Source organism: Colius striatus, chromosome 3 (genome assembly GCF_028858725.1).
Source record: "Colius striatus isolate bColStr4 chromosome 3, bColStr4.1.hap1, whole genome shotgun sequence".
Lineage (NCBI taxonomy): Eukaryota > Metazoa > Chordata > Aves > Coliiformes > Coliidae > Colius > Colius striatus.
In genome coordinates this window covers 51,776,607-51,801,527 of record NC_084761.1, presented here as the reverse complement: position 1 = coordinate 51,801,527, position 24,921 = coordinate 51,776,607, and the positions used below count along the sequence as shown (strand labels likewise).

General features: G+C 47.3%; 2 protein-coding genes across 5 annotated transcripts in view; one reads left to right on the top strand and one right to left on the bottom strand.

The window, feature by feature from the left end:
- GATB (glutamyl-tRNA amidotransferase subunit B) overlaps window positions 1-6,651 on the top strand; it is a 41,862-nt gene extending 35,211 nt beyond the window's left edge. For 2 of the 3 annotated variants that reach the window (XM_061994090.1, XM_061994089.1), the window contains 2 exons: window positions 3,621-3,755; window positions 6,181-6,651. In XM_061994090.1, coding sequence (XP_061850074.1) covers window positions 3,621-3,755; window positions 6,181-6,309 — 264 coding nt within the window. In that variant the 3' untranslated portion in view covers window positions 6,310-6,651. The remainder of the gene's footprint in view (window positions 1-3,620; window positions 3,756-6,180) is intronic. The other variant, XM_061994091.1, reaches the window with a different exon arrangement.
- A 7,882-nt stretch (window positions 6,652-14,533) lies between these two features.
- FHIP1A (FHF complex subunit HOOK interacting protein 1A) overlaps window positions 14,534-24,921 on the bottom strand; it is a 93,540-nt gene continuing 83,152 nt past the window's right edge. For both annotated transcript variants that reach the window (XM_061992811.1, XM_061992812.1), the window contains 3 exons: window positions 23,085-23,263; window positions 22,680-22,818; window positions 14,534-17,531 (listed from right to left, as the gene is read on the bottom strand). In XM_061992811.1, coding sequence (XP_061848795.1) covers window positions 17,281-17,531; window positions 22,680-22,818; window positions 23,085-23,263 — 569 coding nt within the window. In that variant the 3' untranslated portion in view covers window positions 14,534-17,280. The remainder of the gene's footprint in view (window positions 17,532-22,679; window positions 22,819-23,084; window positions 23,264-24,921) is intronic.

Here is a 24,921-nt window from a genome sequence, read left to right as displayed (position 1 = left end):
AACCTGGCCACATTTAGAAAAGTATTTTGGTTGCCTGGATGTCGGAAGAATAACAAATGTTTATAACAATTCTCAGCAGTAGGCTGAGATACTGGATGGCCCGAGGGCAGAAAGGGCTATATATACACAACAGCAGATGAATTGCAACACTTGGGGTGGAGGAGGATGAACTGCAGTGGTAGAGACAGCTCTAAGGAGGAAGGACGGCAGGGTTCGGTGGGGCGGGCACGCAGACGTGCCTGCACGTACACGCTCCCTGCAGGAAGCTCCTGGCAGTTTACATTTTTCAAGGGGTTTTGTGTTAGGTTTGGCAAATAGGCAGATAAAAGCTGTGAGTGCTGCTTCTGGGCACAGAATGCTGCACGGTAGGATGTGTGTGCCAAGGGAAGGGCACGACGTGCCAGAGCTCCCTACAGAGCTCATGCCCAGCTCAGAGGCCTCTGGAGCAGCTTGGGGCTGGTGTGCCAGGGTGCAGGGGAGCAGCTGCTGGCTCTGCCCCTGTGCAGGGCTGTGGGATGAGCCTGGCCTGGGTCAGGACACTGCATGGGAAGCCCAGCTTGGGCAGCCCATGGTGCAAAGTGCCGCTGCTGCTCACCCAGGGCTGAAACCGGGCTGAGGGGGAGCGCGCCTGCTCCACGGTCTTAGCCCTCCTTTACAGGGCTGGCAGTGAGTACATCTCTGGCATAAGGGTCTGCCTCAGAGTTATGGTGTTTTGGGAGAAGGCTGCTTCCTGGGCCAGGGGAGCAGAAACTTGTCCCTGCTGCCCAGAGCCAGGCCAGAGCAACTCCATGTGGACACCCCTGTCACGCCTTTGTTGGGGATCTCTAGCAGGGTACAGAGCAGAGCAGAGCCCAGGTCTTATTTGCTTCTGCTGTTGCATGGGTCACTCACACAGGAGTAACTTCAACAGACCCACTTGGCACCCCTACTTCAAAGAAGATGGCGGGGAAATGAGTACGGTACACAAACCTAAACAGAACCATCTGCTTGGACAATTACGACTACACCATCTGGAGGACTGGACCCAGCCTGCCCCTCACTTTTGTCAGAGACTGAGGGCCGACTGCCAGCCATGAAGGCTTCCATCACCGGACAGGAGAGAGGCCCAGGGGGCCGAGGGGAGCAGTGCTGCCCTCCCTGCTGCTGCCCTCCCACCCTTGGCAGCAGATCGCTGCAGATAGGGTTTCCAGTTGGAGCGTCCTCATGCACAGCAGTCAGCTGGCACGTTCACAGGCTGCAAAATGTTTGATTTGATGCCCATGGCAGCCGGACATGTAAGTCCTGATTAATTCATCCTGACCAATGGTTTGCTGCTGTGCCTGTGTAGGCAGGGACCGCAGAACATCATTAAAATCTAATCACGCTCAGGCAAGAATCAATAGCAGAAACTTACTGAGATTTCAGTAACGGAAATGAGGCCTGAGATTCTCGGTTTTGGCTCTGGAGACTTTGTAATTTGATCCTCCTGTTCTGGAGCAGGCAGTTTGTGTAAATGAGTTGAAATCCTTTTTTAAACTGCTTTCTTTAGATTCGTACTCCCTGCCAAGTGGAGAAACACATTTTTAAAAGTGCATCTTTGACAGGTCTTGGCCACATCTCTTTCTGCTTTCCTACATACCTGTAAACAAGCAAGGGCCTTGATAACATTGTTGCTCTACTAGCTAAACCGAGGGGCCTGTTACCAAATTGAAAACTACACATGATGCAGATGTCGGGGAAAATCTGGTGCCTTCAAGGTTTCCAATGGGCAAGTTTTTCTCAGTACCAGGAGACATTTGGCATAGGGATAGCAGACAATCAGAGTTGGATCTCTGATTGTCAAGCTGTCCTGCCCTTCATCTAAGTCAGCCTGATATATGAGTTGCTATTGGGTAACTCTGTTGTGGTCAACTGCGTAGATTTTGTTTGTTGCAGATTTTGCCCTCCTGCAGCCTGTGGCTTCCTGCTTGAATACATACCAGTCCTAAAAATCACATCTGTCCATTTCCAGGAGAGTGACATGGCTTGTTTATTGTCCACTGTGGGATGTGCTGTGCTGTTGTTCTGTGGGGACAGGGCTCCTTGGGAGGGATGGTGTGTACCATCCTGGGGCCTGAGGCCAGCGAGCCTCCTCCTGCCTGGGCCTCCGGGGACAGAGGGGGCTGCTGGGGGGGACAGCGGGACACAGTGAAACACAGGCAGGTGGCTGCAGGCAGGTTGAATCTCTGCTGGATGTATTTCTTTCAAGGGGGTACTCTGGGTAGCACTGGCATGATGATTTTTAAATACTGCACTCAAAGGAAGATCTTGTAGAAGACATCGTATATGGCACTGAGTTATTTAGATATAAGCATCTGAAAGCTTTACTTATAGTGGTTGTAACCATGGCTGCTTATCAGAAACTTGGCCTTTAACCCTCTTAACAGGGAAAAGCCAAGATGTAGCTGTCACAGTACAGCTGCCTGTTGTTGCCATCTCTTACATGTCCAGCAGAGTGATAAGATCCCAAGAAAAAGCTTTGGGGCACTGCTGGCAAACAAATCTCCCCTTGCAGGAGTTGTGTCAATGCGTGGTTCTTAAATACCTACAAAATTGTTGAACTGAAGGTCTTTTGTACCAGAAAGTTCTTCAGTGCTTAAGATACAATTCCACATGCTTCACTTTTCCTCAGTTATCTCTTGCTGCCTCGCTAATTATTTAACATGCAGTTTGAATGCCCCTTCTCGTCTCCTCATCCCAGCCTCCTCTTTATCCTACTGTGAGTACTTAATGCTGAAATTTTGATGTGACATCCGTTTCCGTATTGGTACCCAGCGCTGGCCCAAACGTACAATTACATCTTCAGCTCAGGATGGAGCACAAGCCGCTGTTTTAATGAGGGTTTTCTTTCTCTCCTCCCACAGCTCTGAAATAAGAGCAAAGGGAATACACAAAATGACTGCCCAAGGAAATTGTTTTTTTATAAATGTTCTCTTCTCTCCAGTTTATTCCAGGGCGACAGCCCTGCCTCAGCTTGGGAAAACACAGCAGCATTAATGAGGGGCTGTTGTGGAGAGAGGCTGGGGTTTGCCCGGCAGCCCAAGACTTGAGTGATGCATGGGTGGGCTGGAGCTGCTGCATTCATTTTGCTTGGCACAATTTTTCTTCTGCTTGTCATAAGTATCCTCATTACAGCTTGCTGATGAGGGTTGGTAATGGGATGAGTTACCTGGGACTGGACTTGGTACAGCAGTCAGCTAATGGTCAGTTCCCGGGCACAGACATCGCTGATGAAAACGCGTTTGTGCACGGCGCTCGGGCAGCTGTGCCAGCAGCAGCCTCAGCCGCCATGCCCCTCGCCCCCCGCGCTCCACAGGCCTCTGGGGTGGGGGGGGCAGGGCCAGTGGGCAGCTGCTGGGCTGACACTTACCCTGTGCTCTGGCAGTAAGCAAAAGCACTTTGTCCTATTTCAGGATGCAGAAGAGGAGGGAGAGTACAACAGCTCTTTTTCAGTGAGGCGTGGGATTAGATCCATTCACGTTTAAACAATCTGTTCTTGCTTTAACTAAAACCAGGCTTCTTGGATCAGTAACTGAAATACTGCCTGTACGCAGCATTGGTCAATCAAGGCCCTGACCTTCACTACTCATTGTGATTTTCAGGTTCTTGTGGAACTGTGGAAGGGAGAAGGGAAGACTCCTCTTGAAATTGTTAAAGACAAGAACCTTGAACTGCTACAGGATCAAAAAGAGCTTGAACAGATCTGCCAGGCGGTGATTGATGGACAGGAAAATGAGGTGATTATGGTGCTGCTGGGAAGCGTCTGCACTGTGGCAGTCTGTGGCACTAAAAAGGGGCTTAAAATGGCCTCTCTATTTTTTTCCTTTCATTTGGCATTTGAGCTCTAGAGCCAGTACAGGAGCATAAAGCTGCTGCTGAGCTATGATCAGGCTTTTCTAAATTCTTATTTCTTAATTTTATTGAGGTTTTTTTTTGAAACTGAAGCTTACACAAAATGGTCAGCAGAAGAAATTAACAGTCTGGCTAATGTGCTAACTCATTCTGAGCGACCATAAAAATTTAACGTTGGAAAGCAAAACTGCGAGGCCCTGTCCCTCTTCAGCTGTACCACCATTAACCTGACCTGGCCACCCCGCCACACAACTCTGCAGTTGCTGTCATCTCTTGGGAGATTAGGGCAACACTGTTCAACTGTTCTGAAGTGGCTGAAGTTACCTGCCAGCACGGCCTAGATTAGTGATGGAATTGGGGACCGTATCAGAGCTGGCAAGGCAAAAATTTCACTTTCATCTCTGTCTCTGCTCTGTCCCCATGTCCCTCCAGTGCCAAAGCGAGGAGTCTCACTGGCTGTCCTGCCTGGCAGCAGCTGTGGGCTGGGGAGGAGCCTGACCTGGAGCAGTGGCTCCAGCACTGCTCTGTGGCAGCAGCACAAGCGCTGCAGTGGGAAAGACGGGGGCTTGGCTCTTCCCCAGCTCCTTGGAAGGACACGCAGCAGCCTGCATGGCTCATCGGTCTAAAAAGGTCTGAGCTGGGGAAAAGGGGGGAAACCCCCTCCTTGTTGATCATAAAAGAGGAGAGTGGGAAGGGATCTCAACAGAGTCTAAATTCTGCTCTATAAAAAGCAAAATGAAAGCAAGTGCTTATATGTCCTCTGGAGTGAAAATGTAAAAGCAGGAGTGAATAGCTTACTTGTAATACCAACATTGTCTAGCTACATTTGCCATTTGGAAAAAAAACATTAACATCTTTTGAGAACAATGCCACCCACCCCAGATCTCGTTGGGGGATGCTAACAGCTCTGCAAGAGCTTTTGATAAAGAAAATGAGCTTGCAGCGGGTCGGCGTGACCTCCATCAGCCTGACTCATTTGCAGAGCCTGATAAAAGTGCTGCTGTACTTTTCGACTGGTGCGGAAGCACAAGTGTGTGTAGAGAGAACATCAGAACCGACGGGGAAGTGCAGAAGCTGAAGGTCCAGAACTACACTCCCATTTCCATAATGCATTCTCCCAGAAAATAATTCCTCTCTGTTCTGCCCTGTTTTAGTTGAGCCAAAGGCAGTTGCAAGGCGTCGTCTCCCTGCTTTTTGCAGGTGATCTTTTGCCAAGGCAGAAGCTGCCATGAAGGCCTGTAATGTACTGCTGGAAATTGCTGGGAGAGCTTTACCTTACAAAGCAGAGAACAGTGTGCCATGCTGTTAGATAGAAACTTTCTTGGAAACCAACTCCCTTAGGGGCAGTTGCTCACACCAGCACTCAGCACTTGATGAAACCTCACCCTGCTCCACAGAGGCAGTGCCCAGCAGGAGCAACCAGTCCTTGCCATGGAGGGACATGGCAGAGAAGATTTGAGATTGCCAGTGATTTGGATGCCATAATGAGGAGCACTGTTGGTCTGTGGTATGGGCATGTGGGGCTCACCCGCCTGCGGCCCCTCAGCCTCTGCAAACGCAAGGTCCTCTTTTAAGGGAAGGCAGCGTGATGCGCCCTGAAATCCAGACACCATAGAGAACGAGGCCGTCCCTCAGCCTGGAGGCCTGGTGCTCGTGTGGCAGCAGCAGCAGCTCCTTTGCCCGAAAGTGCATCTTTTTTCAGTGTCTTTACTCAGCTTTTAAATATAGCCCTTGCTGTGTTGCAGGTGATTGTCCATCAAACACTAGCTGTGGAAGAGGAGCTGCCCTTTCTGATCAGTTAATTAGTTGCTCTGTTGCAAAGGCTCCCTTGCTTGTAAAGGAAACAACATGCTGTTACAAAACCACCTATGTCAGTGCTTGAAGGATCTCACAAATATTATCTAATTGATTATGATTCAATGCAAATTACTTGCTCTAACCAAATGTTCCAAATGTTACATTGAGTAAAAAGGTAAACTCTATTAGCAAGAGAAGTCTGTCTTGCTGTTCAAGTTGAGACACTATTAAAATCCAAAAGTGTTTCCAGACTTTTTCAATAAGAGGAGATCTTTCTATTAGTTGTAAGGCCCTGCTGCTCTAGGGACTTGCTGCAGTCTCGTGGGAGCAGGGCAGGAGCTTATTGTAAGGCTGAAGGCAGTTCTTATAAACAGCACCTTAGCCTCAAATACAGTCTTCTTGCACAGTGGTCCAGAGGGCAGAAATATTGGTACCTTGTCTGTGAGGGAGTGCAGATACCCGCTTTTCCTCTAACGCTGCTGCCTGGTGGGGTGTTTCTTTATTTCTTCCAAGGTTATGGCGCTAAAGGCGGGAAATCGGAAAGTTCTAAATAAGTTGATTGGCCTGGTACAAAGGGAAACAAGAGGACGATCCAACCCTGTGCTGGTGAAGGAATTACTAGAGAAGAAGCTGGCAGAGTAGCCACAACAAAATCCACTTGTGTGTGGACAGCAGACCCTTGCTTCCTTCTGGCTGGTTCACTGCACGTGAGCTTCGGTGCTTCCTCGCCTGCGGTCAGGATTATCGTGTCTCCTTCCAGCAGCACCCGTCCTGCCCCTTCCTGAGTGTAGCACCCCGAGGCAGGTGAGCGGCAGCCGGGGCGGGAGGGGACGGTGCAGCTGCCTGTGTCTCCCTCACTCGGATGGGGAGTGCGGAGATGGGATTTCCACACAGCCCTGGGAAAACGAGTTCCTGGGGGTGCTCGTCAATATGCGGAGCTGGAGCTACGTCAGGGTGTTGTGTAATAAAGCACGTGTGAGCTCAGCTTTTCTGGCTGCCTTTTTTATAAAAGTTACAGATCATGACTGCAAAACCTGGTGTTAGCACTAACAACTCATTGTGAATTAGTGTGAGCACACTAGCAACAATGACTAAAATGCCAATGTAGTGGGTCTGGGACGGTAGTGATTTTCCACAGCAGCTCCTGCAGTGCTGTGCTTACTGTTGATATCAATATTATGACTACTGCTTGCACAACATCGGGGCTGTCCCTCCAGCATTCCTTCCCCCACCTTCACCAATAGCTGTGAGTGGGCATGATCTTGGGAGGGACTATGGCCAGGACAGCTGACCAAGGAGATATTCCATACCATATGACGTCAGCTCAGTAATATAAACTGGGGGAGAGGAGCAGGAAGGGGAGGCGAGATTCATTTCTGGCCTTCCCAAAGCAACCGCTACGCGTACTGCAGCCCAGCTTCTCGGGAGGTGGCCGGACATCGCTGCTGATGGGAAGTAGAGAGTAACAGCTTATCTGCTTCTGCTTTGCTTCCCGCGCGCGCGGCTTTGCTGCTTATTTATTAAACTGCTTTTATCTCAACCCACGAGACTCCCATCTTATTTTCTCCCCTTCCCTGGCTTGCTGAGGAGGTGGGGGGTAAAGCGGTGTGGTGGGCACCTGGCATCCAGCCAGGCTCAAACTACCACAGCCAAGCAGTAATTAAGACCACCCCATGTGCCCTTGTGCTTAACAGAAAGGGAGAAAAAGGTCCACTGCCGTCCTTCTTCCTGGTTTTTGAGGGATGGGGCAGTAGCTATTGAGATAAGCGCCCAAGGCTACTGCCACCAACAGATGTCTGTGCTTGTGTCTAAGAATTAGCATCAGATTGTTTGCTCACCTTCTCCTGCTTGCATGCCCAAACATCTGCCTTGTGTCCTCACAGCTCTGGGCTCTGAAGCCTGGCTGGTGGCTGTATATCCAGCCCTACCCAGGTGCACGGCACCTTCTGCCAGCCCTGCACCATCTTCTGAGGATCAAGAAGTGCCTTTCTCTTGGCACTTTTTCTTGGGGGTTGCTCAGTCAAGGGCCCTTTTGCTCCAGTTGGGTTTGTTTCTGTCTTGGTAGGAGCGTGGCCGTGTGCCCCAAGCACTGCGGGCACACGTGGCAAGCTGGGCTAGGGCTTCTGGCGCAAGACAGTGGGCACACTTCCCCTGGCTACGCAGGGCTCCACGGGCTCCCTGCGCCTGCTCCACTGATTCATCCTAAAGAACGGCTCATGGGGTTGTTTTATATACCTTCCATTTTTCAGCTCCTAGCTTTACGTGCCCACCAAAATCCAGGCTCCTGGAGTTGGCTTCCCAGTCCCAACCCACTGCAGCTGATCAAACCATTAATGGTAAACACAGCCAGAAGCAGCCTGTCACGTCTACATTTATAAGGGAAAGAAATCCCATGTAGTAGCAGGGGTCTGAAGTTCTTAAATCCCTGCTGGAGCCTGCACAGCCGGACCTCTGAAAGATCCCAGTGCCCTCAGAGACATTGTTTGTTTCAGCGTTGCTGTTTGGCACCGGCACAGCAGCTGTGGTGCTGCCCAGGCCCGTTCCCGTGGGGCTGATGGGCGCCCATGCCCGTGGGGAGGAGTGCTGCTGGCTGGCTGGCTGCAGAACATGGCCGTGCAAACGGCTCAGCCTTCAAAGGTGAGCTCTGCGTAAGAAGGCAAAAACCCTCAGTGGATTTCAAATACATTTAATGAATAAAATGGTTCCCCATTATTGACATAAAAATAATTTTACAATTCAGAAGTCGTACAGCTGACAAAAAGCAGTAACATGGTTGCCAGCAAAGACCATAACCCTTCAAAAAGACCCAAAAACCAAACCTCCAAAAACCTCCTCACAACCCTAAACCAACCTCCCCCAGAATTTTCATGTAACGCGACCTTCACACGGAGTCTTTTACTGTCACTTGTCACCTCCTGAGCAAAAAGTACCGGTTTTACTTACAGCGGTGGTGTGAGCTTCCATGTGAGTGTTCAGTCACTGAAGGCTTAGATGATACAGCAGACTTTACATTTTGGAATTCTGTTTAACTCTTGCCCTGGCAGCAAGACATGAAAAGGCACAAGGGTTTCTGCGTGGGATCCAGAATCTTGATGTAGAGGTACCGCCTCCATTTAGAAACCTGCCCTTGTTCCCAGGAGCTGGGCCCCTAAGGTCAGTACTTTATATGGCCCAGGCCAATGCTGCTGAGGTTCCCCTCCAGTGTAGTGGAAGCCTCTTAAAAACGAGTGAGCAAACCACAGCTCTAGGTGGTGGAGTACTGACTAAGCCATATTTCAGAGGGCAGGATCTCCACTCCTGCAGCATGGCTACTGCTGAGAAGCATCTTTTTAATGGCTACTTCTTCTTGGCCACTCTTTTCCTACCTAATTAACTCCTTGCTAATACAGTACAAAACCTCTTAAAAATCACGAGCCCACTTCTGCACAAGTGCAGTGTTACATCTTCAGATGGATTCACTGAAAATCTCAAATCTATTTTCACCTCCACCTGCCAGACACAATGGGTAAGAAAGAAGATTAAAAAGGGATAATTGTAATATTCTTCGCCTTCCAGGGAAGGGAATGAGCAGCACTAAGTCTATAAATTTTGCAGTCTATTATGAAACAGTCACTTCTAACATTTTTAAAGAGTTCTTTTTGCAGAGGCACATAAAATGTAAATTTCTTTCTAATTGAAAAAAGTGGTTTGAGTCAAACGAGATGGGGCTGATGATGAATCTTTTCACCACCTGTGGAGGGAGCAGGCAGCAGCTGGGGCACGGTGGTGGGCGGCAGCGCTGTGCCCAGAGGGTCACTCCTCACACTGTGCTGAGCAAACCAGTGCACCCAAACTCCCTGCTAAGAGCCTGATACAGCAGCCTAAACACAGCTACTGCCTTCCTCTGTGTCCAAAATGGAGCTCAAGGCAAATTATAAACATTCCCCAAGCGAGTTCCATGCTGTGCAGACTAGCTTGGGGTGAGGTTTGCATAGCAGCAGGTGCTGGAGCACAGGAAAAGGCAGGAGCGGCAGCCACAGGGAATTTGGTACCTGCTACTGGAAAGACAACCCCATAGGAGCAGTGTGTGAGGTAAAAAGCAGAGCCTGATGGGAGCATTTTGAAGAGCAGGAGACTGGTCTGTGGTGTTGCCGAGGCTAGGAACTCAAGAATTAAGAGTGGGGCTTTGCCCCCACCGTAGCCACAGCAGCGCTCCCAGTTCTCCTGCTCACAGATGCCATCTGTGCCGCAGCATCAGGCGGGGTGAAGTAAGGACAGTTCCGTGCAGGTTCGCAGCAGCAGCCACCCGCAGACAGGGGGCCGAGGAAAAGGCTCCCAAAGTCAAAGCTGACACCAGACACCGTCACCACAATCTCATCTATTCATTGCTGGAAGTCCTTTAGGAGGTCACTCCTGAGGATGGAGCCTGCATGGCTGAAGTATCCCATAGCCATTGCAGAAGAGGGTCTAAAAAGATGCTGCCAATGCTGAAGTGATGAAGAAAGAATTTCTAGCACTCAGCCTTGGCTGCAGAGTTTAATTTTAACTGTGTTAAAAATAGAAGCGTGTGATAGGAACCTGAACTGAGAAATTTACAGCTAGAGTACTCACGCTGCGGTTTCGCTGCAGCCACTGTCCCCCTACCTGGTGCAGTGTCAGTGCACCATCACATTCTCATCTCTGCTCCCAGCACCCCTGTACCTGCACAGCCACTGACCTCAGCAGCAGCAGCTTCTCCGTGATTTATGGCCTCGTGTGTGCACCCAACATGGAGAGTCTGCGGGTGTTTTAACAAAGAACAACAACTTGGGCTTTTGCTCAACACTCTCAGACTGCACAAGGAGAAGATGGAATAGCATGCTGCTGGTCTTTCTGCCCTGCCTGTCTGCATCTTCCTTGCAGTGCTCTTCACAAATACTCCAGAGTCCCGAGGATTCTGCTTCGCATAAGGGCCAGATATAAAACCCAAGTTACAGCAGACAAGATGTCAAGATTTATTGACCCAAATGCTCAGAAGCTTACCTGCACTGGGTTGGCTGTTGAGTGCAAGTCAGCTCTGACCCTTCAGAAGCTGCACACTTTCAGGTAATATATATATTTAGAGAGAGAATTCTATTGCTAGACAGCGTGAGGAAGGCAATAAAATACAAAATCCTAGTTGTCGTGCCCTGTAATTGCCTGTGCCTTTTTTTTGCCCATTGTGACAGCAAATTTAAACTCCCGTCTGGAAGAGCAGGTGGGCCGGGGCAGCTCAGTGAGCAGGGGTGGCACAGACCGACCAGGAATGGTCCCTCTCTTCACCTCTGCACATCAGCCTCACAGCCTGAACTGTAACCAGTGAAGCAAACCCCAGCAAAGCTTGGATGCTGGCAGCAGGGATGCAGAAGGTAGAGGTGAGTGTGCAGCACAGCTGGCCTTGTCCCACCAGGAGCTGACTGAGCCTTCCCTCCAGGACTGTCCTGGCCCCAGGCCCCAAAGCTCACCCATAGCCTACAGACATGTCACAGGGTCTGCAGCATTTGCTGACCAGTTGTACCTGCAGGTTGAGAGGGACACTGACTTTTGCTCTTCCTCTCCTTCATCTGTATGTGAGGTCCAACTCATCACCCTGAAAGTGACTCCATCTCAGCTCTTCCCCAAAGACAGGCTGGTGACAGCAGTGCCAGAGCCCACCAAGGCCAGTGGGTTTGCAGTAGGGAGCGCTCCCTTCCTGCACAGGCATTCTGGGGGTTCTCCTGACATGTGGCAGCATCAGCCACAACTTGCATTACCTACAGCGTTTACACCTGCTAAGCAGGCATAACCATCAGCAAGCTCTAACTTCCTGAGAGGCCCCATTTTCGGACTGGCCATAGAGGCCACAGGGTTTTTCACACTGAAGCTCAGAAAGCCAGAGTTATAACTCTGATGTTTTACAACAGACACCGATTGGGGTTTCCAACACCAAGCTGTGCTTGGATGCCAAGAGACGCCTCGAGAAACGTGAGTCCTTGGCTCAGGCTGCAGCAAGGGAAGCTGAGAGCCACAGCCACTCCCTCTCCTTTGAGGACAAGCGGCGTTTCATCTGAGCTCTGGCCAAACCGACAGGCAGAGCTGAGCTGGGCACAGTTTAGTTGTCTTGAATTTTACTCATCCACAATATTCTTTGGCCTAAATCCAAGCTAGTTATTTTTAAAGCAGACTGGAATAAAATACAACTGCCGTGGAGTTGGCTTTGTCAGAAATGTAAGTTTGCAGGTATTTAGTCCACAATATGTAATTGTACACGGGCAGTCTGCCGAAATGCCAGAGAAAGTTATTTGGTTGAGAAATGCAGCCCTTGCACAAAAGTTCCGTCAGGGCTTTTAGCCCAGAGACTTCAGTCTTAATTTAATCCAGCTGCCACACAAGAACCATTATAATCAATGAACAAAAAGAAGATTTGCAGAGTCAGCAACAAACGCCACTTTAAGTCCCTACGTACTTGAGAATCCAAGTAATGCTGCTATTCATAAATAAGAGGCTTCCAACTGAGCATATAACAAATAAAGTATGTTGATGCTGGGCAACGACATGTTTAGAAAAGCTGGGCACTCCGAAAAAATAAAGTACCTTTAGTCAGAGCTGGGCTGTCAGGGCCAGCAAAGTCACTGGAGCCGCATTGTTCTGCGGCAGGCGGGCAGGTGCCAGGACCAATTCACCCAAGTCTGACACCACCTTCATGAGGAGCCGTTTTTTACTCTCCCTCACTGAGTTTTGGCCCAAAACATTACACATCGGTGCTACCTGCTTGGACAGTTGCCACAGGATGCTGTCAGATTCATTTTTCAAGTTTGCTCAAAGCAACACACACATAAATTCTTACTGCGCTTCGCACAGACACAAGCGTCCCCTCCTCGTCTGCCAGGCATTACCTTTGCTTTGCTCATTAACCTAAGCAGGGTGTCATATGCCCTCTGCTTCTGTGGATAATGCTCCAAAGGTGCACGGAAGAACACACTAATGATCTAAATAGGATCTGGACAGAGCGGCAACATTCCTGCCCTGTGCCAGAGCTACCCAAGTTAAAGAGGAAAATCCCAGTATTCTGCTCATAACCGCAGATGCAGTTTAAATGTTAAAAATGTAATAGGAGCTGCCATAAAGACTGCAGGCATGACACAGCAATTTCAGTAAATACAACACAGTAAATTGCTTATTAAATCAAGCTGCCCTCACACAGGAGCTGTGGCTACAGATTCAAATAATACAATGACATAATTTAACTGCACCAAACCACACATGCTTTTCTTCCCAACTCTGAGATTTTAGAGCTTCTTAGAGAAGCAGAAAAAAATAAATCATCTTTCTGAAGCACAAAAGCTTCTGTGAGGGAGGCATAAGCGGGAGTGCAGAGCAGGGCAGCGAGCGTGGACGCGCTGCGCAGGGCGGCACGCTCCTGTCGGTAAATACAACTGAACTTGTTGAACTGAAAGCCCTGCACCCGGCGGGAGGCAGCAAGTCTGTTTGCAAGTGTTGTTCTGTGCAGGAGCATGGGGCCGGTCTGGGCACCGTGCCCGGGCCAGCCAGCGGCTGGTGGCAGAGGCGCCGTGCCGGCTGGGCTGGGCTGGGCTGGGCACTCAGAAGATCAAATCGCATCTCAGAGGCGTGGGTACAGCAGCACAGCACCGCTGACAGCCTCAGACCTTTTAGGGAGTTACAAACCCCATCGAGAGAGGAAATGAGTCACTTACGAAGCGGGTGCCCTGCAGGATGTGCCTGGGTGTGCCGATGGGCCAGCCCGTGCCCGCTGCTGGGAATTCTCTCATCTCCAACCCAAGGCCAGAAGTTTCCAGGACAAAAAAGGCAGTGCATCTTTCACATCCAAAACTGCAACACCAGCAACTGGGTCTCATTTGAAATCCCACATTCCTCTTTATGGAAGAGATGAAATTTAAGAAAAATGCCTAGAATACAATAAGCAAAAGGCAATAAAAGCAGGGCCAACAGCACACACAGGTGTGGCAAGTGACGGAATATGTCCACAGATCAGCACAGCAAAAGGTGATGCTGTTTTGAATGAAAGCCGCCAAGTACATTAGCACAATACAAATCGTCTGTGTGTGTGTGTGTGTGTGTGAGACCAACCAACCAGACAGCCACAAATGGCCAAGGGCAAAAGAGAACAACTTACAACTGTTTCAAGACTGTTTCAAGACAGTGTTCACTTTATAGGTAGGCTCCAAAAAAATAGCAGGTTGAAATTGCTGGAAAGATTCCTTGCTACAGCAGAACGGCTTAAAGCCACATTCAAAGGCTACATCACTGGAAATGTGACATTCACTGTTTGAAATATCTAACAGGAGACTGGAAATTAACTGTGGTATCACTGAGCCACCACCTGCAGGCTTGGGAATAGATCTGCCAACCCCTGAGACACTTCATTCACACCTGATGCCGGGAGGAGGCACAGGACAGGGACTGCTCCAGTCAGCGACACAGGCAAGCAGGGGCAGCTCCAGGAGCAGCTCCAGAGCACGGAGCGCTTCCTGATGCTGGGGAAGAGCAGCATAGCACTGTGATGGCCAGGGAGCTCCCAGCTGCATCACCCCTGGCAGCACAGGCATCTGGGAGTTTATCTCAGGGATAGCGCGTTTACCTAACTGGAGAGAAGCAGCTTATTAACCAAGCATTTGGCTGAAGGACTTCGGCACATATTGGGGATTCATCGCAAAAGATCAACATTTTTAAGCTAAATCGCAGGTTCTGCACTTCGAAGGAAGATGCAATTCCTGCCCCTATCCTTGGACATAATGCTAAAACAGAGCTGCACACCTGATTACGCTCAGGACTCAAGTAACACAGAGCTACATATTTGATTGCTATTCCTGCAGTCCTGAGCCACAGTCACTGCACTTGCCCAACACACACACACACACACACACACGCAGAGTTGTGACCTCTCAGCAAGAAGACTTCCACACAACTCCAGATTTCAATGGCTGGATTTATCCTACTGGATGTAGAGCATAAGCTCCACTACAGCTTATGAGGTAAATCCTCCCCCCTTCCTCAAATTTCCAGATGCTTTTCTGAGCAGCCCACATTTTGAAATCCCCACGGAGCTTAACAGACCTGCTGAGACGAAACTGCCGTGACTTTGTACATTTGTTGGAAACACCAGTAAAAATTAACAATCTCAAAAGAAATCCTTTCTACCCAGCACATAAAGATTCTTATTTTAGCATGAGAACAAGGGAAGGGAGTGTTCAGAGAGTAACTTTACTGCCTTGAGCACTGGTCTGCAGAATTCTTAATTAAAAAAAAAAAAAGAAGTCTTCTTTGTTCCTTTCTAAAAAGCCCTTCAGAAAAAGGACTGAATTGCTCCTGCAATTTAGGGCTTATTTCTGAGCCACTAAAAATTACTCTATCACACTCATTTGGTATTTTTGATTTTGCTCACAAAGCTCCTACCGGAAGAGGTGAGGAGCAGAGCAAGCACTGACCCTGCACCCATCATGCTGAAACACCTTCCACACACAACACTCCTGTAGCCTTCAGGCCGGGCCTGCAAGTACGGCAAGGAGGACAGCACTATTGGTAACAGTGGGAGTGGGGAAAGAACCCACTGTCATAGGACAATTTGCTCATCACCCATTTAAAGCAACAATGCAGGGGAAAGAAGAAAAAGAGCTGTCTTAAACCTCGGCAACTGAGACTTGAGAAAAACCCCACAAGTTTGGCTTCAGCTTCCAAGGAGGCTCGCAAGGTGAAACGGGGCCCTGAGGAGGTCAATAGCAGATTTACAGGATGGTGATGGTACCTAAAAGAAATAAGTTAGAAGTGAAAGCAAATGGGGGAGTCAGCTAAGAAGGAACAGGCCCCCCAGGCACCATGGAAATGAGGACCGTACAGCAAACAAGTGAACAGGGACCCAGAGAAGTTCTCGAGGCGATTTTGTTAGAGGAACATTTTGGGACTTGTTTGTTTTTTCCTTGGAATAGCCTACAGCAGTCTGACACAATGTGTGTGTCTCACAGCTTGTAGATTAAAAGTACAAATTTTCATAAGCCTCTAAAGGATTTAGGATCTTGAACGGCACTGCAAATTCCACAGGAGTTTGACCTGTAATTAACTGGACCCTTCTGGACTCTCTTTTCTTTTTGAAGAGTTATTTTCCCTTGCAGTCTCTGAGAGTGTGTTTCAAAATCATTGGAGCATCCCATAGGACAGAATGACAATGAGCAGCAGAACTAATATATGCAAGTGTTATTTCTGATCCTTGTTTCTTCAGATTTCCTGGAGTCGCTGTCGGTTTCCTTCCTGGACAAAGGGCTTTCTTGAACTAAGCTCCTCCTTATGTAACCAACTACAGCACACTGGAAGCACAATTATGCTGCTAAGATAAGACAAAATGCAGCCGTGATGCACCAATTCATCATGTTTGGGTTCTTCTAATGAAGCCCATTACTCACAGAAGAGAATTTCCTCAAGCAGTTAGTCACGAGCAGACAGCTTTCTTCGTTACATTTTCCTTTTTCTACAAGCTGGTGAATAGTCTGGCCCTCCCCTCACCATCCCAAAAGTGCAATATTAAGGAAAAGTCAACACCTAAATTAGAAGTAAACAAACAGTATTTAACTTTCCTTAACCAAAAAATTTAACAATAAAATAGAACAGCTTTCAGGAGCAAGCCAACCTTTTTCATGAAAACAACCAACCAACCTCAGCAAAAAAACCAGCCTGCTGTCCTTTTAACACTACTGGAAGATATTGAATACCTTTCTTTAGCTTATTAAAATAAGCATAAAACCAAACTACATACTAATTACAGCTTGCATAGAAACGTTTTGTTTTGTACTTAGTGCAAATCTTACTAAATAAGGCATGCTTGAGAGTTTAGGTAGCAATGCAGCAGTTATCAAAGAATGCTGAGAAACTGGGAGGAAAATTCCAGGCAGTCTGCAATCCACATCCACTCACACAGTTCATTCGACTTCAAAGACCAACAGCTGATAGCTGCAGATCTGTCTGCACCATAAGGCAATATGGTATGTGTAGGGTCCAGCACCTGCTTTCAGCCGGTCAGGGCTTTAACACACAGAAGATCACTTGAATTCAAAAATCCTGAGCTGCTAGTTAAGAAGAGGGGCTTTGGGTGGGGATTGGTAAGAACCCCCTTCTCAAGGAAAAGGAAAGGGAGGGGAGGGGAAGGAAGAGGACCAAGATGTGAAGAAGCCCAGCCCTTCACATAAAGGGCTTTTGTGCAGGTTTTGCATCTCTTTTCATACCCTGAACTGTCCTCGTTGCTAAAAAGTTATCCAGAAGAGGAGTTCTGGAGCAGAAAAAGCTAAAACGTTCGGCCAACCCACGAGTGTCTATTGCAGAAATTCAATGGGAATCGGTGACACTGAAGGGTGGCTGCGTAAAGAAGAGACGAAGTAGGAAGCTGCAGTAAGAACAGTATCAGAAAACTCTCAAATAAATTACATAGCACGGAGGGAAATTGTAAGGCCCAAGATAGGGTAAGATGGAATAACATTTTGCCTCCTTCTCCCTCCAAATCAAGTATTTTCAGGAAATCTTGAAGTACAACCTTCTTTTGTAAGCAGCTTTGCATTAAAAATCTGTTTAAACGCCAAAGGCTTTTTTTCCAAAACACATTTAAAAACCCCACTAATAATAATCCTCAAAGTCCCCCAGTAGTTTGTAACATAAAATGGAATGTTCCTGGGCAAGAGCTGCCAGCTCCTTCAGGAACTCTGGGAAAAGGGCAGCTGCCAGCACGGCATTCCTCACGTGCGCAGGAAGGCCAGGCTGAGCCAGGCCTTTCTTTCCTCTCTGTCCCAGGAAAGGCTGGAGTACAGCCGGGCAGGCTTCAGACAGGTTCCTTCCTCTCCCAGCGTTGCTGCTGTGCTGGACGTTACCTAAAGCCAGGAAGAGGAGAGAAGATAGAAAAAACAGACTGTTAAGCAGGCGGAGTATATGAAGTATATTAATATATAATATATACTAAGAAGACAGAGCTTTGTACAGTGTCCAAAGTGGCTGTGCAAGGACTGTGTTGAGGGCTGTGGCCCACGGGCAGGGCTGCGGAGGGAGCTGCTCCCCTAATCCAGTGGTTTATGGTTGGACGTGGCCCGACTCTGTTGCATTTTTTATGAGCTATCTTTCCCTGGGTTATATATTATTCAGTTCCAGCTCTGATGAGAGAAATATGTGGGCAGAAGAGGAGTCAAGGGAAAGAGTAATATGCATTTACCTTATGAAACAGCAGATAATATCTACTCATCTAGAGCCAGCATAGCTATCTCAATTTAAATGATACAGCGCTCCAGCTCTCCCCCAGATCAAAATATCCTTTGGATTTGACTTCTCTCTCTCTCTATCCTCTCCCCGTGAATCACTGTGTAAATGGGTTTGAGGCCGAGCTATCAAATTGCCATGGGAGTTTGAAGAAAGCAAGAAACTAAGGGAGAAAAGTGCCTGCAAATTTGATTTTTCTGCAGCTGTAGGCCCCACTAGCCACACTTGAACTCCCTGTAAAGCAACCGAGTGGTAAAAATGAGCAAGCAAAACCACCGTGTGCTCAGCTACACGATCTCTGCTGCCCGAGTTCAGAGGATCAGGGCTCACCTGTCAGTACGCGTGGAATTACACTGACAGCAGCACTTAAGTTTCAATCAATTGCTCCTTGTTTCAACCTCAAGCAGAACTGCACTTTAATTAGATGATAATTAATTTAGTGAAACTAAAAAGGTGACAAAATTTAACGCCGATGGAAACAAATACTTTACAAAGAAAAATTAACCCACAGAACTCACTGCTAGCAGATGTCCTTGAGGCCAGCAGATAAAATCCTGTCTGACTTACAGGGGGCTCTTCTCCTGAGCAAAGTAAATAACTTAAAAATAAATAAATAAGAGTTGTCATATGAACTTGAATCCTGCAGCTAAGCCAAACCCTGCCCTGCTGCATTAAGAAGAGGTTTCTCCTATAGTGCAGGCAGTTTAGGTTAAACTACTCAGTCTCGGGTCATAGCACCCTTTTTCCAAAACCTCCCAAAGCAGGGAAGGCGAGGAGGCCCAGTGAGTGAATGCCTCACCCAGTGCAGCGAGGCAATCTCTCTCTTCAACAGCTCTGCACTTTTGTTCCTTTCCTGTAGTTCTCCTAAGGCACTGTGAAATTACTGCACACTTTTAAATACTCGGAAGAAACCTTCACTGTAATCATCTAACGGAGTTGTACTTGTCTTCAGCTTCAAGAAGCTTCCCAACTCCAAACTCATCAATCATTCATACTGTTATTCTACAAATCTTGATCTACTACAGTCAGAGTAGAGGAATTTCAGTTCTGTAAAAAATTCTGACTGTGAGAAGAAAAACACCTTAAACTATGAATTGCAATGAAAAGATCAAGTTTTGAGCTTCCCTTGAAGATTTGGGTGGTTTTAGATTTTTTTAATGTCAAAATGTTTCATAATTAATACCTTAAGTGTTTTAAATAGTTTAGCCAATATAACCAGACTGCTCATAGAATCACAGAATGGTAGGGGTTGGAAGGGACCTTTAAAGACCATCTAGTCCAACCCCCCTGCAGAAGCAGGGTCACCTAGATCAGGTCGCATAGGAACATGTCCAGGTGGGTCTTGAAGACCTCCAAGGAAGGAGACTCCACAACCCCTCTGGGCAGCCTGTGCCAGGGCTCCATCACCCTCACAGTGAAATAGTTTTTTCTTATGTTTAAGTGGAACTTTTTGTGTTCCAGCTTCATCCCATTACCCCTTGTCCTGTTGCTATCTACTATAGAAAAAAGGAATGTCCCAACCTCCCGTCCCAACCTCCTCCTCATATACTGGCAAAGCTTCTGTCTAGTATCAGGATACAAACTGAAACATACAATTGAGAAATCGTGAGAAATTGAGAAAGTGAGCACCCTGGAGACACTGTTACCAATGGCACTGAAAGAAGAAGAGCATTTTAGATGAGGTCTACCTCACGAGAGATCCACATATCTAACCAGTACCGTATAAGGAAACATATGGTCCATTTATGCTCAGACACCTTCAGAGACCAGGATTTTCAAGAGAAAGGAATTGCTCTGGACTATTTTGATTTTACATTTGTGTTCCTCACTAAGTCTGACTTCTGTTTTTTGGATGTGAATTCTGTAGCAGGTTAGTTATGTTTACAGCTGTAAAGAAAACTTTGGGGTTATTCACCACTTCAGTTTGAAGAAAAAACCCTCAGAGAACAGATAATTTGCATGACACTCACAGGTGGCATTCACAGAATCACAGAATGGTAGGGATTGGAAGAGACCTCTAAATATCAGCAGATCTAACCCCCTGCTAAAGGAAGTCCACCTAGATCAGGTCACACAGGAACACGTCCAGGAGGATCTTGGAAACCTCCAGACTCCACATCCTCCCTGGGCAGCCTGTGCCAGGGCTTCCTCACCCTCACAGGAAACAAATTTTTCCTTAAGTTAAAGCAGAACGTTTTGTGTTCCAGCTTTCACCCCATTAGCCCTTGTCATGTCACTGGACACTACAGAAAATAGTGCCACCCTATCCTCTTGACATACACCTTTTAGATATTTGTAAGTATTAATGAGGTCCCTCCTCAGTCTCCTCCAGACTAAACAGCCCCAGTTCCCACAGTCTTTCCTCACAAGGAAGATGTTCCAGTCCCCTGACCATCTTGGTGGCCCAGTGCTGGACTCTCTCCAGAAGTTCCCTGTTCCTCTTGAGCTGGGAAGCACAGAATTGAACACAGTACTCCAGATGAGGCCTCACCAGGGCAGAGTAGAGGGGGAGAAGAACCTCCCTTGACCTGCTGGCCACACTCTTCTTGATGCATCCCAGGATGCCATTGGCCTTCTTGGCCACGAGAGCACATTGCTGGCTCATGTTCAGTTTATTGTCAACCAGGACTCCCAGGTCTCTCTCTGCAGAGCTGCTCTCCAGCAGGTCAATCCCCAGCCTGTACTGGTGCATGGGGTTGTTCCTCCCCAGGTGCAGGACTCTGAACTTTGTTAAACCTCATGAGGTTCCTCTCTGCTCAACTCTCAAGCCACTCGAGATCCCGCTGAATGGCAGCACAGCCTTCTGGGGAATCAGCCAGTCCTCCCAGTTTGGTGTCATCAGTGAACTTGCTGAGGGTACACTCTGTCCCCTCATCCAGGTGGTTGATGAAGATGTTGAACAAGACTGGCCCCAGAACTAATCCTTGTGGATCTCCACTGGCCCCAGGCCTCCAACTTGACTCATTTAAGCTAACACAAAGAAATCCTCCAGGAGTTGGGTTTTTTTCTGCTCATTTACTGTTAGTGTAGCAATTCCTACCTTGCACGTCTTAATCAATATAATGAACTATTGAGGGCTGGTGGACTACTGAGCAACTTGCCCGAAGAATTACTGTAGTTTCATTACTCGCATCACCAGACTTGTTGGGAACCAAGTCTGCAGTTATCCACACATTTATTTACTCTCTATTTGTCACAAGGTGCCTTCTTTGCTGGAGTTGCCACAACACAGAACAAAATGTACTGACAGGATGACTAAGCAGCCTTGTTTCAAATTCCTAAATAATGAACAGCATGAGTCAACCTGGCAAATTCAGAAGCCCATGGAAGAAAGCTGACGTAAAAGAGGAAATATAAATAAATGCCATTGGGAATGCATTATATGAAAATTCGTGTTGCCAGCACCTGAAAAAATAAAGCAGGACTCAAGTGCTGCCTCCTAATCTCGTCTCCCACATGCTAGCTACAACGCCACCTAATTGTAAGGCTCTGTAATCTATGGCACCAGAATACAGAGCCTAAAAGGCTCCTGACATTTGCCACATGCAGCTCCTTTACAGCAGGCACCTTCCACAGACAAATCTTTCAAGAAGCAGTCTTGTCAAGATCATCATTTTACAGGCTAGATCCACTCCAAATGTTAGAAATACATACAATGCTGCCTAGAAACTAGGTAAAATATTATTCAAAAGGCTTGAAAAATAAAAATACAATTAAAAGTGGTACATAAAAAGTTGCTCTTTCCCCACCTTTGGAAATCTAAGAAAAGCATCAACATCTTCACAGAGGTATAGGTAAAGTGAGTGATTATTAATGATTTTCAATGATGAGTAAGCACATACCTCAACGCAGCCTCTCTGAACCCTTGTTGGTGAGAAGTAACTGCAGTGACGCAGCAGATTTTACACATTCTCATCAAATGGGAAGCTGGCTTTTAAGGCAAACCTGCACCAGATATTGCCTGCTCAGCAGCAAGCTGAGAACAAACACATCACCAGGGCAAGGCCTCAACTCTACCAGTTGCCTGGCTGCATCTGGAAGGTTCTTAGTTAAAACAGAAGGTACTTCATTTTGCTTATTTTTACTAGCTTCCTCCACTGCAGTATAAACACTGGTAACTCTCAAAACAGATGTAGTTCCCCAAAAAGCCGGCTTGTTGGGTTGATACTCACTTAACTCCCCACTGCTCCCAACGTGTCCTGGCTTTCACACCCACCCCCCTACTCACCCCCCCTTCTTTTTGTTTGTCTCCTTTGTTTTTCATTTAAGAAAGCACATTCAAAGTTTTCTGGCTAATATCCATCTTCTTCAGTAGTAGTCCAAACCATGACACGAAGCCTAATTCAATTGTTGCAGAAACCAATTCATTCTGGACTTCTGTCCTCCCTAGCATTTATCAAAGAAAGAACCAATGGCTAGCTGAAGGTCAGGCTAAAATTAAAATGAAATTATGCACATGTGCCATCTCACTTCATGCCTTGAAAGCAAGTTTGTTTACGGCCAAACCGACAGCAAGCAAAGAAGCTGATTTTGTCACTCCTTTAAACAGACATTTTCTATGGCAAATAAAAGCTTCTAAAGAGCAAAGAATATCCAAATAGATGCACATAGTGTGGTCTACTGAGCATCACCAGTTTGAAATCAGAAGGATACATCTGGCTAACGATACTCACATCACACTTAATCAAATTATTCTGTAGAAAAGGAAGGAGAGGGGTAGATGGAGAGCCACTGCACCCAGCACTCCTCTGAGCATGGGTAACATTTACCTTTGGTTTGCGATTCTTCTGTGGCATTGGACATGTCCACGCGGAAAAGCAAGTACTGCTGGGCCTCCAGGAGAAGACCTGGGAAGTCTTTTTCAAGGGAAGCAAAATGTTCAATTTTATTTTTCACAGATGCCAGCACCTGCCAAAACAACAGGAACAGTTACTTCTTCCTCCCTGGCTCCCAGTGCAGCCGCAGACAGGAAGGACATTCAGGCTTTCCCTCGCTGTTTTCAGATAGAGTTACAGCAATTTCCGGCGCTTTGCACAAATGTAGTTGAAACACGGGAAAGGAGATGAGAGGCTCTCAGACAGGTGGGAAAGCCACAGGTGGAACTGAAAAGAACTACCATAAGGGTTAACAAGACCCCAAAACTACTGTTCCAATGGGCACTTGTGGTCAAATACCTGATAAAGTGACCTCACGCTGGGCTGAAACACCATGTTGGTGTTGAGCAGAAAGGAGCGAAGAAGAGGCTGTGGGTAACTTGCCAGCTGAGTAACAATCCCAATAAGCAGCAGATTTACATGCAAGGAATTCTCCAGCATGTTCTCCAGCTTCGACAACACTACACTGATGAATGGTCCTGCAAGAAAAGAAGGAGATGGTACCAATGCTTTTGTTTTCACAGAGGAAAAATCCTAAGATCCAAGAAAGGGGTATTTAAAAGGAATTTTGATCATCATAATCAACCAAACTAGACCTCTCACATGCTAATTAAAGCTATCAGGAAGAAAAACCAAACTGCATCTTAACAGACAAAAGAGACTTAACAGAGGTGCTAAAATCTTTGGATTAGAAGCATTTTTGCCAGCCAGCCAATCAGTTCACCGGAAGGGCATATTTAACATGCAGAGCTACTCTGCTTCAGGTGTGCCAGGAAGGATTTAACAGTAGACCATAACATAAGAGGCTACCTTTCATTTGAAGTTAACTGGAATGGTACCATTGGTTTCAATGCAAACAGAATCTGCCCTTTTTACTCTTGTCGTACCTTATTTCTAGGTAAGGACTGGGCAAAGTAAGACACAACTTAGCTTTCTGGTCTCAGCAAAAAAAAGAACCAAACAACTGTGGTGTTGTAAAGCAAATACGAAAATGCTACTCTAAAAATCATAAAAATCAATATCTGTGATAGTTCACATCAGAAGAAAAGGCATTTTCAGTACTGCAAACAGTCACACAAAGCAGGGAAGACATTAAAATAGATTTATAAGCAAAATTATTGGTAGACGTAGGCTTTATCATATAAATGTCACCAATAAATAATAGCTTTAGTTTGTGTATTCATGCTGCTGGATAACCACTGAAATGCAGAAGCATTTATCTTGAAAGTACATAAACCCTTAGTGCTCAAGCCTAAGAGACCTTTGCAAGGCTGAGCAGCACTTTAACGTCTGCTGGAGGCAGTCTGTCCGAGTGACCTAATCATGAGTAACGTCTTAGTAAGGTCCCCTGTCCCCCAGACGGTCCCTGCTCTGGCTGTGTGAATGCTCGGGAAGCCGCGCAGAAGAATCCCGGCACGACACAGTTCCAGCACCGCTCAGGCAGAATATTCCCCTCCCACACACCAAGATGCACACCAGGGGCATTTCTAGGGCAAAACAGGTGCCACCATCCGACCCCATCCCAGCTCCCCTTGGCCAGCCGTTGGCTGCCCTTTGAGCTACTTGGGTGTAGTTTGCCTCAGTTGAATATGGTGTAAACTACATCAGAGACTAAGGCAATTCTGGGCTGGAGCAACGGTAAGGATGGAATCACAAGTGCCTATGTCACCATTTCACCTAACAGAACTTCACTAAAGGCTGAAGTCTACCTTATTTTATAGCAACTGTGAGGACAAAGCAAGCACTCCCTCGAGACTCATCTCCCATTGCTAACGCCAGCACAGTTCCACTCACAAGAGGAATGGAGCAGAGGCTTTATGTGGCTGCAACCCTTCAATGACCAAGTCAGCTATCAGAGGGAAGGTTGGCATCACATCCTGCAGGAATCCTCTCGGCCTGGATAACTAGTGCAGCTGCCCCAAAGCCTTCAGTGGAGAAACAGTTTCTCCTGTCCCAAGGTAACCTACTGCTTCCCCTTTCATGTTCATGGAAACATTTTCACAGAGCTCCTAAGGATCACAGTGCTGTGGGAGCGCTATTGTATCAAAACAGATGGCAGGAGGAGGAGTTGAGATATATTGCTGTTTCTCTCCTCTAGGTCAGACTTCAAAGCCAAACAGGTAAAGCTGAAGCTAGA